The sequence below is a fragment of the Ursus arctos genome, unplaced genomic scaffold (genome assembly GCF_023065955.2).
Source record: "Ursus arctos isolate Adak ecotype North America unplaced genomic scaffold, UrsArc2.0 scaffold_31, whole genome shotgun sequence".
Lineage (NCBI taxonomy): Eukaryota > Metazoa > Chordata > Mammalia > Carnivora > Ursidae > Ursus > Ursus arctos.
The window spans coordinates 1,524,230-1,539,350 of record NW_026622997.1 but is presented as its reverse complement, the minus strand read 5'-3'; the positions used below and the strand labels follow the sequence as shown (position 1 = coordinate 1,539,350).

Below are 15,121 nucleotides of genomic sequence, written 5' to 3'. Positions count from 1 at the left end.
GCTGTGGCTGGGCTGACACTGAGAACCACATGTGTTTCCCTGGCTGACGTCTCTGGGGAGCAGATGCCCCACACTGTTAATGAGGCCGTCTCGCTAGCGGTCCAGAAGTGACAGTCCTCAGGGAGAATGAAGATCAGGGAAAATGCTGGAGGAGACCTCGTCTGTCTGTTTTATTATTTTATATATACGGGATGATAAGTAATTCCCTTGGTCTCATCTGTGAATGACCCACATGTTTTACAAAACACTTAAGACTTTTCATCACAATTCCCCAAAATCTTTACATATATAAGTACGAGTCCAATCAGTTACTTAAGTTTAAATGTAAATGTGTTTGGCGCCAGCGTGATTCCGTCTCTTCGGCTTCAGACTCCTGGTTTCAGCTAAGGTCATGATCTCAGGGAGTTGAAATGGAGCCCAATTTGGGCTTAGAGCTCCTGCCCAGGGCGAAGTCCTCTTCCCCTCTGTGTCTCCCTCTGCCCCTCCCCCATCATGCATACTCTTATTTATGTTTATTTTATTTTTATTCTTTATTATGTCAGTTAACCAAAATATAGCACATCATTAGTTTTTGATGTAGTGTTCAACGGTTCATTAGTTGCGTGAAACAGCCGTACTCACCACCACACATGCCCTCCTTGATACCCATCACCCTGCTACCCCATCACCCCACCCCCTCACTTCTGTAACCCTCAGTTTGTATTCCGAAGACCAGAGTCTCTCATGGTTTGTTCCCATCTCTGATTTCCTCCCATTCAGTTTTCTCTCCCTTCCTCTATGGTCTTCAGTGTTATTCCTTATGTTCCACATATGAGTGAAACCATATGATAATTGTCTTTCTCTGCTTGACTTATTCCACTTAGCATAATCCCCTCCAGGTCCATCCATGATGATGCAAATGGTAGGTGTTCATCCTTTCTGGTGGCTGAGTAATATTCCATTGTATATATGCACAACATCTTCTTTATCCATTCATCTGTTAAAGGACATATTGGCTCCTTCCACTGTTTGGCTACTGTGGACATTGCTGCTATGAACATAGGGGTTCATGTGCCCCTGCTTTTCACTACATCTGTATCATAGGGAGTAAATGCCTAGTAGTCCAATTGCTGGGTCATAAGGTAACTTTTTCTTTAATGTCTTGAGGAAACTCCATACTGTTTTCCAGAGTGGCTGTACCAGCTTGCATTCCCACCAACAGCAGAAGAGGGTTCCCCTTTCTCCACATCCTCTCCAACATTTGTTGTTTCCTGTCTTGTTAATTTTTGCCATTCTAACTGGTAAATGGTGGTATTTCATTGTGGTTTTGATTTGTGTTTCCCTGACAGCTAGTGATGTGCAACATGTTTTCATGTGTCTGTCGGCCATTTGCATGTCTTCTGTGGAGAAGTGTCTGTTCATGTGTCTGCCCATTTCTTGACTGGATTATTTGTTTTTGGGGTGTTGAGTTTGAGAAGCTCTTTATAGATGTTGCATACCAGCCCTCTTTGTGTAATGTCATTTGCAAACATCTTCTCGCATTCCATGGGTTGCCTCTTAGTTTGTTGACTGTTTCCGTTGCTGTACAGAAGCATTTTATCTTGATGAAGTCCCAAAAGTTCATTTTTGGTTTTGTTTCCCTTGCCTTTAGAGACGTGTCTTGCAAGAAGTTGATGTGGCCGATGTCAAAGAGGTTACTGCCTATGTTCTCCTCTAGGATTTGGATGGATTCCTGTCTCACATTGAGGTCTTTCATCCAGTTTGAGTTTATCCTTGTGGATGGTGTAAGAGAATGGTCCAGTTTCATTCTTCTACATGTGGCTGTCCAATTTTCCCAGCACCATTTACTGAAGAGACTGTCTTTTTTCCATTGGATATTCTTTCCTGAATTGTCAACCCTAGGGTTGAGGGTCCGTTTTGGGGTTCTCTTTTCTGTTCCATTGATCTATGCATCTGTTTTTGTGCCAATACCACGCTGTCTTGATGGTCACAGCTTTGTAATACAGCTTGAAGCCAGGCTACGTGATGCCCTTAGTTTTGGTTTTCTTTTTCAACACGCCGCCTGGCGATTCAGGGTCTTTTCTGGTTCCATGCACATTTTAGGATTGTTTGTTCCAGCTCTGTGAAAAATGTCAATGGTATTTTGATAGGGGTTGGATTGGAAGTGTAGATTGCTCTGGGCAACATAGACATTTTCACAATATTTGTTCTTCCAATTCCTGAACACACAATGTTTTTCCATTTCTTTGCGTCTTACTCCATTTCTTTCATAAGTGTTCTGTGGTTTCTAGAGTATAGATCCTGGTGAGGTTTATCCCTAGCTATCTTATGGCTTTTTGGTTCTATGGTAAATGGAATTGATTCCCTAATTTTCTTTTTTCAGTTAGTCTATACACTATTGTTATTGTTAGTCTGCAGTCTATAGTCTTTGTTAGTCTATAGAAATACAACTGATTTCTGTGCATTGCTTTTGTATCCTGACACGTTGCTGAATTGCTGTACGGGTTCTAGTAATTTGGAGGTGGAGTTTTTTGGGTTTTCCACAGAGAGTATCATTTCATCTGTGAAGAGAAAGAGTTTGACGTATTCCTTGCCAATTTGGAAGCCTTTTATTTCTTTTTGTTGTCTGATAGCTGAGGCTAGGTCTTCTAGTACTATGTTGAACAATAGTGGTGAGAGTGGGCATCCCTGTCATGCTCCTGACCTTAAGGGGAGAGCTCTCATTTCTTCCCCGTTGAGAGTGATATTCTCTGTGGTCTTTTCCTAGTGGCTTTTATGAAATTGAGGTATGTTCCCTCTATCCCTATACTTTGAAGAGTTTTAATCAGGAAAGGATGCTGCATTTTGTCAAATGCTTTTTCTGCATCAATTGAGAGGATCATAGGTTCTTGTCTTTTCTTTTGTTAATGTGCTCTATCACGTGGATTGATTTGCAAATGTTGAACCTCCCTGGCATCCCAGGAATAAATCCCACCTGGTCAAGGTGAAAAATCCTTTTAATGAGCTGTTAGGTCCTATTGGCTAGGATCTTGTTGAGTATTTTGGCATCCATGTTCACAGGGATATTGGTCTGTAATTCTCCTTTTTGATGGGGTCTTTGTTTGGTTTTGGGATCAGGGTAATGCTGGCCTCTTGGAAAGACTTTGGGAATTTTCCCTCCGTGTCTATTTTTTGAAACAGCTTCAGTAATAGGTATTCTGTCTTCTTCCAATGTTTGGTAGAATTCTCCTGGCAAGCCATCTGGCTCTGGACTCTTGTTTTGGGGTAAGTTTTAGATTACTGTTTCAATGTCCTTGCTGGTTATTGGTCTGTTCAGATTGTCTATTTCTTCCTGTTTCAGTCCTGGTAGTTTATAGGTTTCCAGGAATGCATCCATTTCTTCCAGATTGCTTAATTTGGTGGCATATAGTTGCTGGTAATAATTTCTAATAATTGTTTCTGTTTCCTTGGTATTAGTCGTAATCTCTACCCTTTCACTCATGATTTTATTAATCTGGGTCCTTTCTGTTTTCTTTCGGATGAGTCTGGCCAGAGGTTTATCGATCTTATTAATTCTTTCAAGGCACTAGCTTCTAGTTTCGTTGATATGTTCTACTGTTTTTCTGGTTTCTGTTTCCTTGATTTCAGCTCTAATCTTGATTATTTCTCTTCTCCTGCTTGGCTTAGGCCTTATTTGTTCTTCTTTCTCCAGGTCCTTTAGGTGTAAAGTTACTTGTGCTACTGGGATGTTTCTAATATTTTGAGAGAGGCTCGGATGGTTATGTACTTCCCTCCAAGGACCGCCTTTGCAGTATCCCATAGGTTTTGAACCGATGTGTTTTCATTTTCCTTAGTCTCCCTGAATTGTTCAAGCTATTCTTTAATGTTCTGGTTGACCCAATCATTCTTTAGCAGGATGCTCTTGAACTTCTGTGTGTTTGAGTTCCTTCCAAATTTCTTCTATGTTTGAGTTCCAGTTTCAAAGCATTGTGGTCTGAAAATACGCAGGGAATAATCTCAGTCTTTTGGTATTGGTTGAGACCTGATTTGTGACCCAGCATGTGTTCTATTCTGGAGAAGGTTCCATGTGCACTTGAGAAGAATGAGTATTCTGTTGTTATAGGATGGAATGTTCTGTATATATATACATGAAGTCCATCTAGTCCAATGTGTCACTCAAAGCTCTTGTTTCTTTGTTGATCTTCTGCTTTGATGATCTGTCCATTGCTGTGAGTGGAGTGTTGATGTCTCCTCCTATTAATACATTATTATAAATATGTTTTTTTATTTTGGTGATTAATCAGCTTATATAATTGGCTGCTCCCATGTTTGGGGCATAGATAATTGACAAATCAGGAAAGAATATCCAATGGAAAAAAGACTGTCTCTTCAGTAAATGGTGCTGGGAAAATTGGACAGCCACATGTAGAAGAATGAAACTGGACCATTCTCTTACACCATCCACAAGGATAAACTCAAACTGGATGAAAGACCTCAATGTGAGACAGGAATCCATCCAAATCCTAGAGGAGAACATAGGCAGTAACCTCTTTGACATCGGCCACATCAACTTCTTGCAAGACACGTCTCTAAAGGCAAGGGAAACAAAACCAAAAATGAACTTTTGGGACTTCATCAAGATAAAATGCTTCTGTACAGCAATGGAAACAGTCAACAAAACTAAGAGGCAACCCATAGAATGCGAGAAGATATTTGCAAATGACATTACACAAAGAGGGCTGGTATGCAACATCTATAAAAAGCTTCTCAAACTCAACACCCCAAAAACAAATAATCCAGTCAAGAAATGGGCAGACACATGAACAGACACTTCTCCACAGAAGACATGCAAATGGCCGACAGACACATGAAAACATGTTGCACATCACTAGCCGTCAGGGAAACACAAATCAAAACCACAATGAAATACCACCTTTTACCAGTTAGAATGGCAAAAATTAACAAGACAGGAAACAACAAATGTTGGAGAGGATGTGGAGAAAGGGGAACCCTCTTCTGCTGTTGGTGGGAATGCAAGCTGGTACAGCCACTCTGGAAAACAGTGTGGAGTTTCCTCAAGACATTAAAGAAAAAGTTACCTTATGACCCAGCAATTGGACTACTAGGCATTTACTCCCTATGATACAGATGTAGTGAAAAGCAGGGGCACATGAACCCCTATGTTCATAGCAGCAATGTCCACAGTAGCCAAACTGTGGAAGGAGCCAATATGTCCTTTAACAGATGAATGGATAAAGAAGATGTTGTGCATATATACAATGGAATATTACTCAGCCACCAGAAAGGATGAACACCTACCATTTGCATCATCATGGATGGACCTGGAGGGGATTATGCTAAGTGGAATAAGTCAAGCAGAGAAAGACAATTATCATATGGTTTCACTCATATGTGGAACATAAGGAATAACACTGAAGACCATAGAGGAAGGGAGAGAAAACTGAATGGGAGGAAATCAGAGATGGGAACAAACCATGAGAGACTCTGGTCTTCGGAATACAAACTGAGGGTTACAGAAGTGAGGGGGTGGGGTGATGGGGTAGCAGGGTTTTGGGTATTAAGGAGAACACGTGTGGTGATGAGTACTGGGCGTTATATGCAACTAATGCATCGTTGAATGCTACATCAAGAACTAATGATGTGCTATCTGTTGGCTAACTGAACATAATAAAAAATAAAATAGAAAAACAATGAGAGTGTGCATGAGCGGGGGTGGAGTGGGGAGAGGCAGAGGGAGACACAGAAGAGAAGAGGACTCACTCCTGAGCAGGAGCTCTAAGCCGAAATTGGGCTCCATTCCTACTCCCTGAGATCATGACCTTAGCTGAAACCAGGAGTCTGAAGCCGAAGAGACTGAATCACGCTGGCACCAAACACATTTACATTTAAACTTAAGTAACTGATTGGACTCATACTTATATATGTTAATATTTTGGGGAATTGTGATGAAAAGTCTTAAGTGTTTTGTAAAACATGTAGGTCATTCACACATGAAACCAAGGGAATTATTTGTCCTCTAATATACATGAAAAAATAAAAGAGACAAGTGAAGTCTCCTCTAGGATTTTCCTTGATCTTCATTCTCCCTGAGGACTGTCACCTCTGGACCGCTCACGAGACGGCCTCATTAACAGTGTGGGGCGTCTGCTCCCCAGAGACGTCAGCCAAGGAAACACATGTGCTTCTCAGTGTCAGCCCAGCCACAGCCGAGTGTCACAACACCCTCTCCTGTGCTCATGAGGGTCTCACTGTCTCCAGGCAGGTCATTGCATTCGGGAAACCATCGTGAGAGTTCGCTATTGCCTTCATCTCCTACGTCCTAGAGGCAACGTGCACATCTCTGTCCACCTGAAGACACGTGAAGTCATCATGGGAAATCGACTTTTCGTTTAGGAAAAATCTATGGATAAGCCAGTGCTGGTGTAGCCAAACTTTGCATTTACCGCATACATCGGATTCTGCATGTCCCAGTGCCAATCCCAGTACTGTGTGTAGGCAGTGACTTGGAAAGGACGTAGGGAACTAGCTAGAACACGCGGAGAAGGTGAACAAAGGTGAGTGAAATGTAACTCGGTCTCTGTGTTGCTTCAGCAATTGGCAAGTTAATTTTCAGTTGCAATTGTTCTTGAAACAGAAGAGCTGTATTGATTTAAATGTATGGACCGTTGTCTAAAGGAACAGACCACGGATATTCACCAAATATAAGAACTTAATTTAATTGTTCATTATAGACTCCCCCAAGTGGTTCCCAGACATTTCATTGTACGTTAGTCCATTCCTTAGACCTGTGTATGCACATGTGGAAAATAGTTTAAATACATATCTATAGTGGTAATAAAGTGCGGCCTAGAGTAACATAATTAGAGAGTATGCGTATGTGTACAATTACTGGAGTATATGCTTCCCTGCTTTCCCTTTGGTCCTTATTGTCTGTGAAATTAGACAATATTTGTTCTCTATGCAACTCATTGCCAGTATTAATAGTTTCTAATTGGTCATTTTCCCCCTTTAGATTTTCTAAGATATCTAAAATACGTGTGGAGTTTAAAAAATGCTGTATCGGAGATTACTACAGGGGAGCTGATTTGTGACTATTGTGTCGGTGCTTCTCTGTTTGGACACTGGGCTCCATCCTTGTCTCCTCGCACAGGATCGGGAATGGACTCCTGCACGATGCTCTTGGTGTCCTGCTCAGACCCTCTTTCCCTGGCTGCTGCTCCGGTCCTTGCCTGATGTGTTAGGAATACGGGCTGCAGGGTTCACAGCCATTCCCTTCTCAGAGATTGGCCATCAGCTGAAGGGGAGCCACTGTGCCAGGGGGTCTCAGGAACAGGGTGGGGGCAGCTCACAGCCAGTGACAGGCTCGTGGGGTAGACAAAGGCTGCCAATGCCCAGGCAGGACGAAATCTGCTGCAATTCATGCTCCAGAGCTGGCCAATACGGGGGTAAGCAGCCCCGGGAAGCCATTTACATTTAAATTAATTAGCATTAAATAATATACAAAATTCAGTTTTTCAGCGAGGACGTTTTAAATGCACACGTGGTGGCATGTGGATAGCGGCTCCGGTATCAGACAGCGAGGACGCGGGTTTCCACCAGCACAGATGGCTGCTTGTGTGGGAGAGTCCTGTCCCGCTTCTTAGGGGATCAGGCTCGGGCCATAGTCCACCTGAGCCCACATCCTTGCTTAGCAACATTCTTTGCTCTGTTTTGTTCTCTCACCCCCTTTATCCTGAGAGCATTCCCTGAACAAACCACATGCAGGGGAAATCCTGCTTGATCCTCTTCTCCCGTGGAACCTGCTGGAAAGCACTGTCCATGTTCATTAGACCTGTCATTTCCCAAGTTGTGACAGCTGCATTCCCCTCATCAGCTCCTCCTGCATTGTCCTCGGGGGCTGTTCTGGTAGATCTGGGGTCAGCTCAGACCTAGGACACGGTCACATTATTAAAGCAATAGCGACTCATTCCTACCACTGCCAACACTCTTTCAGGATCATTCAGAAACTGGATAGGGCACGGTTTGTATGTCAATTATATCCTTGACTGTTATATAGTTGAAATATCTTCAACACAGACATTTTCTTGAGATCTTTGGTCGTTAAAATGTGCAGTCTGCATAGTGAGCAGGTAGTTTTACGGACGGATGAAGTCCTCCACTTAAACTTTTAGGGTCATATGTCAGCACTGAACACCTCTGTTAATGGCTCTATCAGCTTCCGTGTGCCGCTACTGAACATTTAAGCTCTTTCATTTGATGCCCATTCTCTTAATCATTATTGCAGAATTGTGTTCTTGTGAGATGCCATTTCCCCTACAATCTTTTTTGGCGGTAATTATTAGATAGAATGCCATTTCTTGTTTTGTAGAATCTATTTACTGTTTTTTTACATTTTTTTCTCTCTCTGTATATAAGGTGTGCTCTTTTCAAGTATTTATTTTCTGAATACAAAGTAATAATTTATGTGTGGATTTGTAACTAGATTTTCCTGTACCATATCCTATCATGATAGTTACTAGGGACACCATTCTGTGCTCCTTAACTAGGATAGATGTGTTTAGTATTTCCAGCCAGAATTATTTACCTAGTTTGTCTAAGAGGAATCGATGTCTCTTCACTGCAGTCAGTCATTTGATAACTACCTACGCATAGATGATGGTTTTAGTTTAATCACACAATTCTTTAAATTTGGTAAGGTGAAATGAAATGGAATTTCTCATTAACCTCAGTGCAAACATTCTTTGTCTCACAAGGTTGCACTCTGAGGCGGGGCACACAGGTTGGAGAGGGACGGATGCCCGGGGTGGGAGGAGGAAGGGAACAACGTGACCCAGGTCACAGAACATGCTCTTGAGGCTCGATGGGAGAAGCCAATGCACAGCCTGGTCTTTCCCATACGCAGTGTCACTAAAGGATAATAGTTTTCCTGGATGTAATGAGAAAAAAAGTAAGAGTAAGCTGAGAGACTACGACATGAGTATTCTAGTTCCCTCCCAGGGTGCTCTCCAGGAAGGCACTGGAAGCAATCATAACACAGAGAGACAATCGCATTCTTCTTTCTGCTTTGGTGGGCATCTCCTTTACGTGGTATTTTATTTTCAACCTAGAAATCATATTCCCTATTATCCCTGTTAGATAGATAATCATTCAGCATTCTTTTACACACACACACACACATACACTCACGTATAATCCTGTAAAACAACGAATCATTTGTACAAGTTCATCTCACCAGGGTTTTATCTTCTCACGTGCCTTCTTAGTCCTTAGGGATGGGTAATGTTAAAATAGATCACCGTTTATTCCAATGGTCCATTAGTGTATCGGTGCTTTCCTTGGACGAGTTAACATTTTACTTTTGTCCCCCTCAGATTTTGTGACCGTTTATTTTATGCCCGTTTTGTATCCATTTCTTTCACACGTCAGTGGGTCTTCTCTGATTCAGATTTCAAAAGTCTTAGAGCAGAGGCGCTTGGTGGCTCATCCGTTAAGGATCTGCCTTCCGCTCAGCTAGTGATGCCGCGGCCTGGGATGGAGCCGGCCTGAGGCTCCTGTCCCTGGGGAGTCTGCACCCCTCCCCCTACTCATGTTCTCTCTAGCTCTGTCTCACGCGCTCTCCCTCTCTCTAAGATCAATAAAACCTTTTTTAAAAAAGTCTTAGAAGAATTAAAATGTACTGTGTAAATATTTGAACGTGATAGAACTGAAACAGTCATTCTCTGATGTGCGTTTGGTTGGGACAGAACTGTGCTTCTTCAGTACTAAGCAGCTGGGTGACAATGGTCATAGACTCGCCTGCGAGCTGGCCACGTGCTTGACCTAGTGTGAATGACTCTGACCGGCTGCAGAAAGGGGATACTGAGCCTAAGGTCAACGGATGTCTGAGATCTCGTATAATATGAAAATATCCTTTTCGTTATCCTTTCACTTAGTACTTCAAGGTTTCCATCCTAGTGCTTTCCCTGCTCTGCTCTGAGAATGTATCTGTCCATATCTCCATGTATTTATCTACTTAATTGTTTTATCATACGGAGTGATGGAAAGCATTATACTGTGTACATAGATTACGCAACTGGATAACTTTTAAAATGTTTATTCTGATTAGAATGGTACTGTGACTACATCTGACTTTTTCAGGAATTTCACCTGCTCTGGTTGCTCATGTGTGAAACAGAAATCTGTGGAAGGAAGAGGAAAGTCTTGGCCACTGGACTTTTGGGATCTGATTTCCACGGATATGCAGGCCAATGGAATTTTGGAGTTCCTGTTAAATCGGTACAGTAATTTTAAGCGTCTTTAGGGAAAAGGTAAGCACTGTATTTGGGTGGTGATGTTTTTTGTTTTCTGTGATTGAGTATATATCTTTTTTTGCTAAAAAAAAAGAAAAAAAAAGATGGTGCAGCTTTCCTAAATACATTAGTCAATTCTGCTATAATGTTTCTGTGCAGAACTAGTAGTGATATTTTGAATGTAATTGAATTTTTGTTGTAAGTACAATCTTGGCCTTCAATTCCTGATTCTGAATGCATTTCAAGATTATATTTTATTATATTCCATTGCCTGTGAAGTGTGCGTACGATCATTAGACACGTATTTACAGTAACGTCCTTCCCTCTGTCTGCATCTCCTTTTGAATTCTTTCTGATGGCTCTCCCCGTTTTTCCCTCACCCCCCATGTATATACTTATAGTCATTTAAGTTATTAAGCTCAGACTGAAAGACTGTTTGTACCTATGACTGATGCCAACACAAGGGCAATTATTTCATTTTCCTTATACCAAATATTAACGACATATTTTTGTGATAACATGGACTGTATTAGGAGGAACTATGTCAATTTTACTGAATACATCATTTATTCAAATAGTTACAGATAAAACCCAGAGACCTGTCTTAAACATGAAAGATCGACTCCCAGCCAACTGTTTATTTCTTTGACGATTTCTTTTAAAAGTTTCTAAATGCTCGGTCCTGACAGGAAACATGTGCTAACAGAGGATGGAACAGAAAAATGGCAGTTCTTTCACTGGGTTTGTCCTGCTGGGTTTCTCGGACCGGCCTCAGCTGGAGCTCGTCCTCTTCGTGGTTCTGCTGATCTTCTATCTGTTCACTCTGCTGGGAAACACCACCATCATTGCCTTGTCCCACCTGGACCCCCATCTTCAGACTCCCATGTACTTTTTCCTCTCCAACCTGAGCTTTCTGGACCTGTGCTACACGACCAGCACTGTCCCGCAGCTCCTGGTTCATCTCAGGGGAGCAGACAAGTCTATCTCGTTTGGTGGCTGCATAGTTCAGCTCTTTGTCGCTCTAGGATTGGGAGGCACTGAATGCATTCTCTTAGGGGTCATGGCATTTGACCGCTATGCAGCCATCTGCAGGCCCCTGCACTACACAGTGGTCATGCACCCCCGTCTCTGTGCCCTCATGGCTTCCGCATCGTGGGTCATTGGTTTTGCCAACTCCTCATTGCAGACAGTGCTCACCTTCCTTGTACCACTTTGTGGGAGAAATAAAATAGACCATTTCTTTTGTGAGGTCCCCCCACTGCTCAAGCTTGCCTGTGTTGACACCACTGTGAATGAGTCTGTGCTCTTCTTTGTCGGTGTGATCGTTCTCCTCGTGCCTGTGGCCTTAATCACGGTCTCGTATGGTCGGATTGTCAGAGCAGTCTTAAGAATAAAGTCATCTGCAGGGCAGAGGAAAGCATTTGGGACGTGTGGGTCCCACATCACGGTGGTCTCCCTGTTCTATGGCACGGCCATCTACGCTTACCTCCAGCCCAGCAACAACTACTCCCAGGGTCAGGGCAAGTTCGTTTCTCTGTTTTACACCATCGTCACCCCCATGGTCAACCCCGTCATATATACACTGCGGAACAAGGATGTGACGGGAGCAATGAAGAAGGTGTTTTGCAGGGGCCATGACTCCAGATGACTGGGCGGGGAAGATCCTATGATGGAAGACATTGAATGCCAGGGTACTTAAGATGATTGTGCCCTAGTGGTCTGGGTGTCTGCCTCCTGCTCAGGTCATGATCCCGGTTCCTGGGATCTATCCCACTACAGGCAACTTGCTCAGTGGGGAGCCTGCTTTGCCTCTGCCCCTGATTGTGCCAGCTCTGTCTCTTTCTCTCTCTGAATAAATAAAGAAATCTTTAAGAAAAAAAAAGTTGATTTTGTCCTCCCCGTGTCTTCTAAAATTTCCTCTGACAGCTCTCAAGGGAATTCCCTTACCTAATGTTTTTACACACTGGGTGCTCAAAATCTAAGTCCAGGGATTCCTGCCGCTGCCAGGGATGCTACTCCGGGGCCTAGAGCATCTGCGTCACATTGTCATTGGAAAAAGCTCCACAGGTTTTTCTGATTTGTCCCCCATATGGGAATATGGTTTCAATTCTACTTGGAAGAAGGCATCGAGGAACGTACCATAAAGGCATAGGGAAACTAAGAATATGAACCACTAAAACACTAAGAAATATTAACATTTTAGCATTTTCTGGCAACCTGTTGGAAGCATGTCACCTCTTCTTGCACTGTGATCATGGCTCTATTATAAGGTACACCTCTTATTCGCAGGAAATGCCAAGTTCTCTGGAGCTTGCCGGATTCACTAGGAGGAAATGTGAAGAATAAATACAATGTATATAATATTAAACATCTCCGTGTGTCTGACCTTCACAAATAGCCATCTCAGTCTGAAGCGCTGTCACACAATCTGAATTAGGAGAGATGAACGCAAACATCCCAGAACAACTGAGTCTGACCGGCAGCCCTTCGATCTTACTGCGGGCTCAGCTTGCACAGAAACGTGTTTGGGGCATGGATCTGGTGTCGTGTCCTGTATTGTCGCACACAGTGCACTTTCCCACGGAGGCTGGAGCTCTGCGATGCCATCTTCATGGACATGGTTCCGGTTTCTGGTAGGTTTTCCCAACTCGTAGCCCGTGCAGGTAAGTGTATCTGTGTCTGGGACTGGACACGTCCGCGTAACCAGGGTGCTGTTCCCTACCCGACAGTGCCAGCTCCTCCAGGGCCTTGCACCCCCTGAGCTGGTCGTGCTCATGACAAGTGACCTTGTCCAGAGACAGCGCTTGGAGGCTGGAAACAACAGCCGGGGGAGAGTATGCACACGGTCAGGGTCTCTCTGGATCGCTAACAGCATCACAATATTCCCACTGGAATCCACCCCTGGGGTTTGTCTTGACAGCACAGTGATGCTGCATGTGTGCCAGCGGAAAAGCGGTTTTGTGATACTGTTTATCCCCGATGGTGACAGATTTCCATTCCCCATCATATTTCTGTTTCTGTTTTAGAAATTGTATTTATTTATTTATTTATTTATTTATGAGAGAGAGAGCCTGGGCAGGGGAGGGACACAGGGGCTCAGAGAGGGACAGCCCGACTCTGGGCGGAGCACGGAGCCCAATGTGGGGCTTGATCTAGAGACACTGAAGTCATGAGCTGAGTTGAAATAAGAGTCAGATGCTTAACCTGCTGAGCCCCTAGGCCCTCTCCATTGTTTCAACCACATCCTGACCGTTATATCCAAATGGTTACTTTAAAATCCCTGAAATGATCTCTCCTTGGAGCAAAACCTCTCAGGGTCTCATGAAGTTACACAGCCTGTTGTTCTGGGGGAGCAACTACTCTGCTCTTGAGGTCACACAGCACCCTGGGGCGAAACAGATTCACTTCCTTTGAGTGAATGTTTGAATAGCATTTCCATGTTCTCAACTCCTGGAAATAAATTCCAGAGAACAAAGACCTCTGGGACCCATGCCCGGAAAAAAAAAAAAATTCATTTGACAGACCAAACACAAGTTCAGGATTGTTCTGTAGCAGTTTTCTAACATTAGGAATCTGCTCCCCACACTCTCCATGCTTTGTCTACAACAGAGTCCAGGGTTGTGTACTTGTCACCAATACTATTTGCACTGTCTCCTTTTGTATTTTCACCAGTAACTGTGACATGGCTGTGGGATTGTACCCAAGGCTTGGCTACGTTATTTGACTCCATCTGTGTTTAGCACCTGAAGCTCAGGACGACTGTTATGCTCTAGAGGAATCCATGGATTCTTCCAGTGCTTGTCCTTTCTGAGGAACGCGGGGTGCACACCCTCAGCTCAGGGGATGCGTGATTGCAGACACCCAAAATGTCAGTCGGACTCACATGAAACTCAATTCTTAACCCACAGAAGATTTACTACCGATTAACTAAGGATACAAAATGCTGAGAGCCCTTGAGTATCCAGGAGGCCCCAGGCTCATCAGACACAGCTTCGGAGACCCTGCACTGCAATGGGAAGTAGTTTGTTTCTCAGATGTGGGGCAGAACTTGTCTGGCACCAGTCAGCACAGGGAAGGCTGGGGGATCCTCAGATTCTGTGTCCCTTCCGTCACAGCCCTGCTCTGGCGTTAGGACTGTCATTTGGTAGCATGTCTGCAGTGTGTGGGGTGTACCTTTTAAACAGACCCCACGCATCACGCTGCCATCACTAGTAGGGCAGTGATCCGCGAACAGCCATCCCTGTAAGACCCTCACGTATCTCGTCGTCTGCGCATTTCACGGTTACTCTTTGCCAGAGTTCTGCTCTGTCCAGGCTCACTGAGGAGGGAGGAACAGGTTACAGATCCCTGTGAACCTTTCCTTGGCCGGTGACTTCTAGAGACATTTAGATGAAATAACATTCAAATTAGTATATTGTCACACACACACACACGCCCAGATATGCACATGCACAAACATGGGCTTCACGTGCAATCTCTCCTAGGTCAGTCTCTTAAGCCTTTTGTGAGGATGGAGAGTAGAAGAAAATGTGTTTCCGTCAGCTCACACTACTTTGAAGTGACAGGTGTATAACTGATTATTTCCAATGTGTTCTGAGATGTGTACAAACATACCCAAGTGTGTGGGGTAACAGTTGATTCCTTCAGGTCACATGGCAAAGGAGAACTACTTACCAGGAGGTGTTGAGGCATCTGTTCTTGGGAGACTCTTACCCACTAAGAGCTGAATGGAACAAGCTACACTCCTTTTGCTGTCATAACAGACACGCCTAAGTACAAGGTTCAGAGTTGCCATTCCTTCACTCTCTGGATTTCAATTTGCATCAGAAACGGTGGGCTGTGCTTGTACATAG

General features: G+C 43.7%; 1 protein-coding gene across 1 annotated transcript; it reads left to right on the top strand.

The window, feature by feature from the left end:
- The first annotated feature begins 10,977 nt into the window (after window positions 1–10,977).
- On the top strand, window positions 10,978–11,916 carry LOC125283528 (putative olfactory receptor 2B8). The gene has a single exon (XM_057304998.1). It carries the CDS (start codon window positions 10,978–10,980, stop codon window positions 11,914–11,916), a length of 939 nt encoding a protein of 312 aa, XP_057160981.1.
- The last annotated feature ends 3,205 nt before the right edge of the window (window positions 11,917–15,121 follow it).

Coding starts and splice junctions, on each gene's coding strand:
- LOC125283528 (XM_057304998.1), top strand. CDS start 10,978: ATGGAACAGAAAAATGGCAGTTCTTTCACTGGGTTTGTCCTGCTGGGT.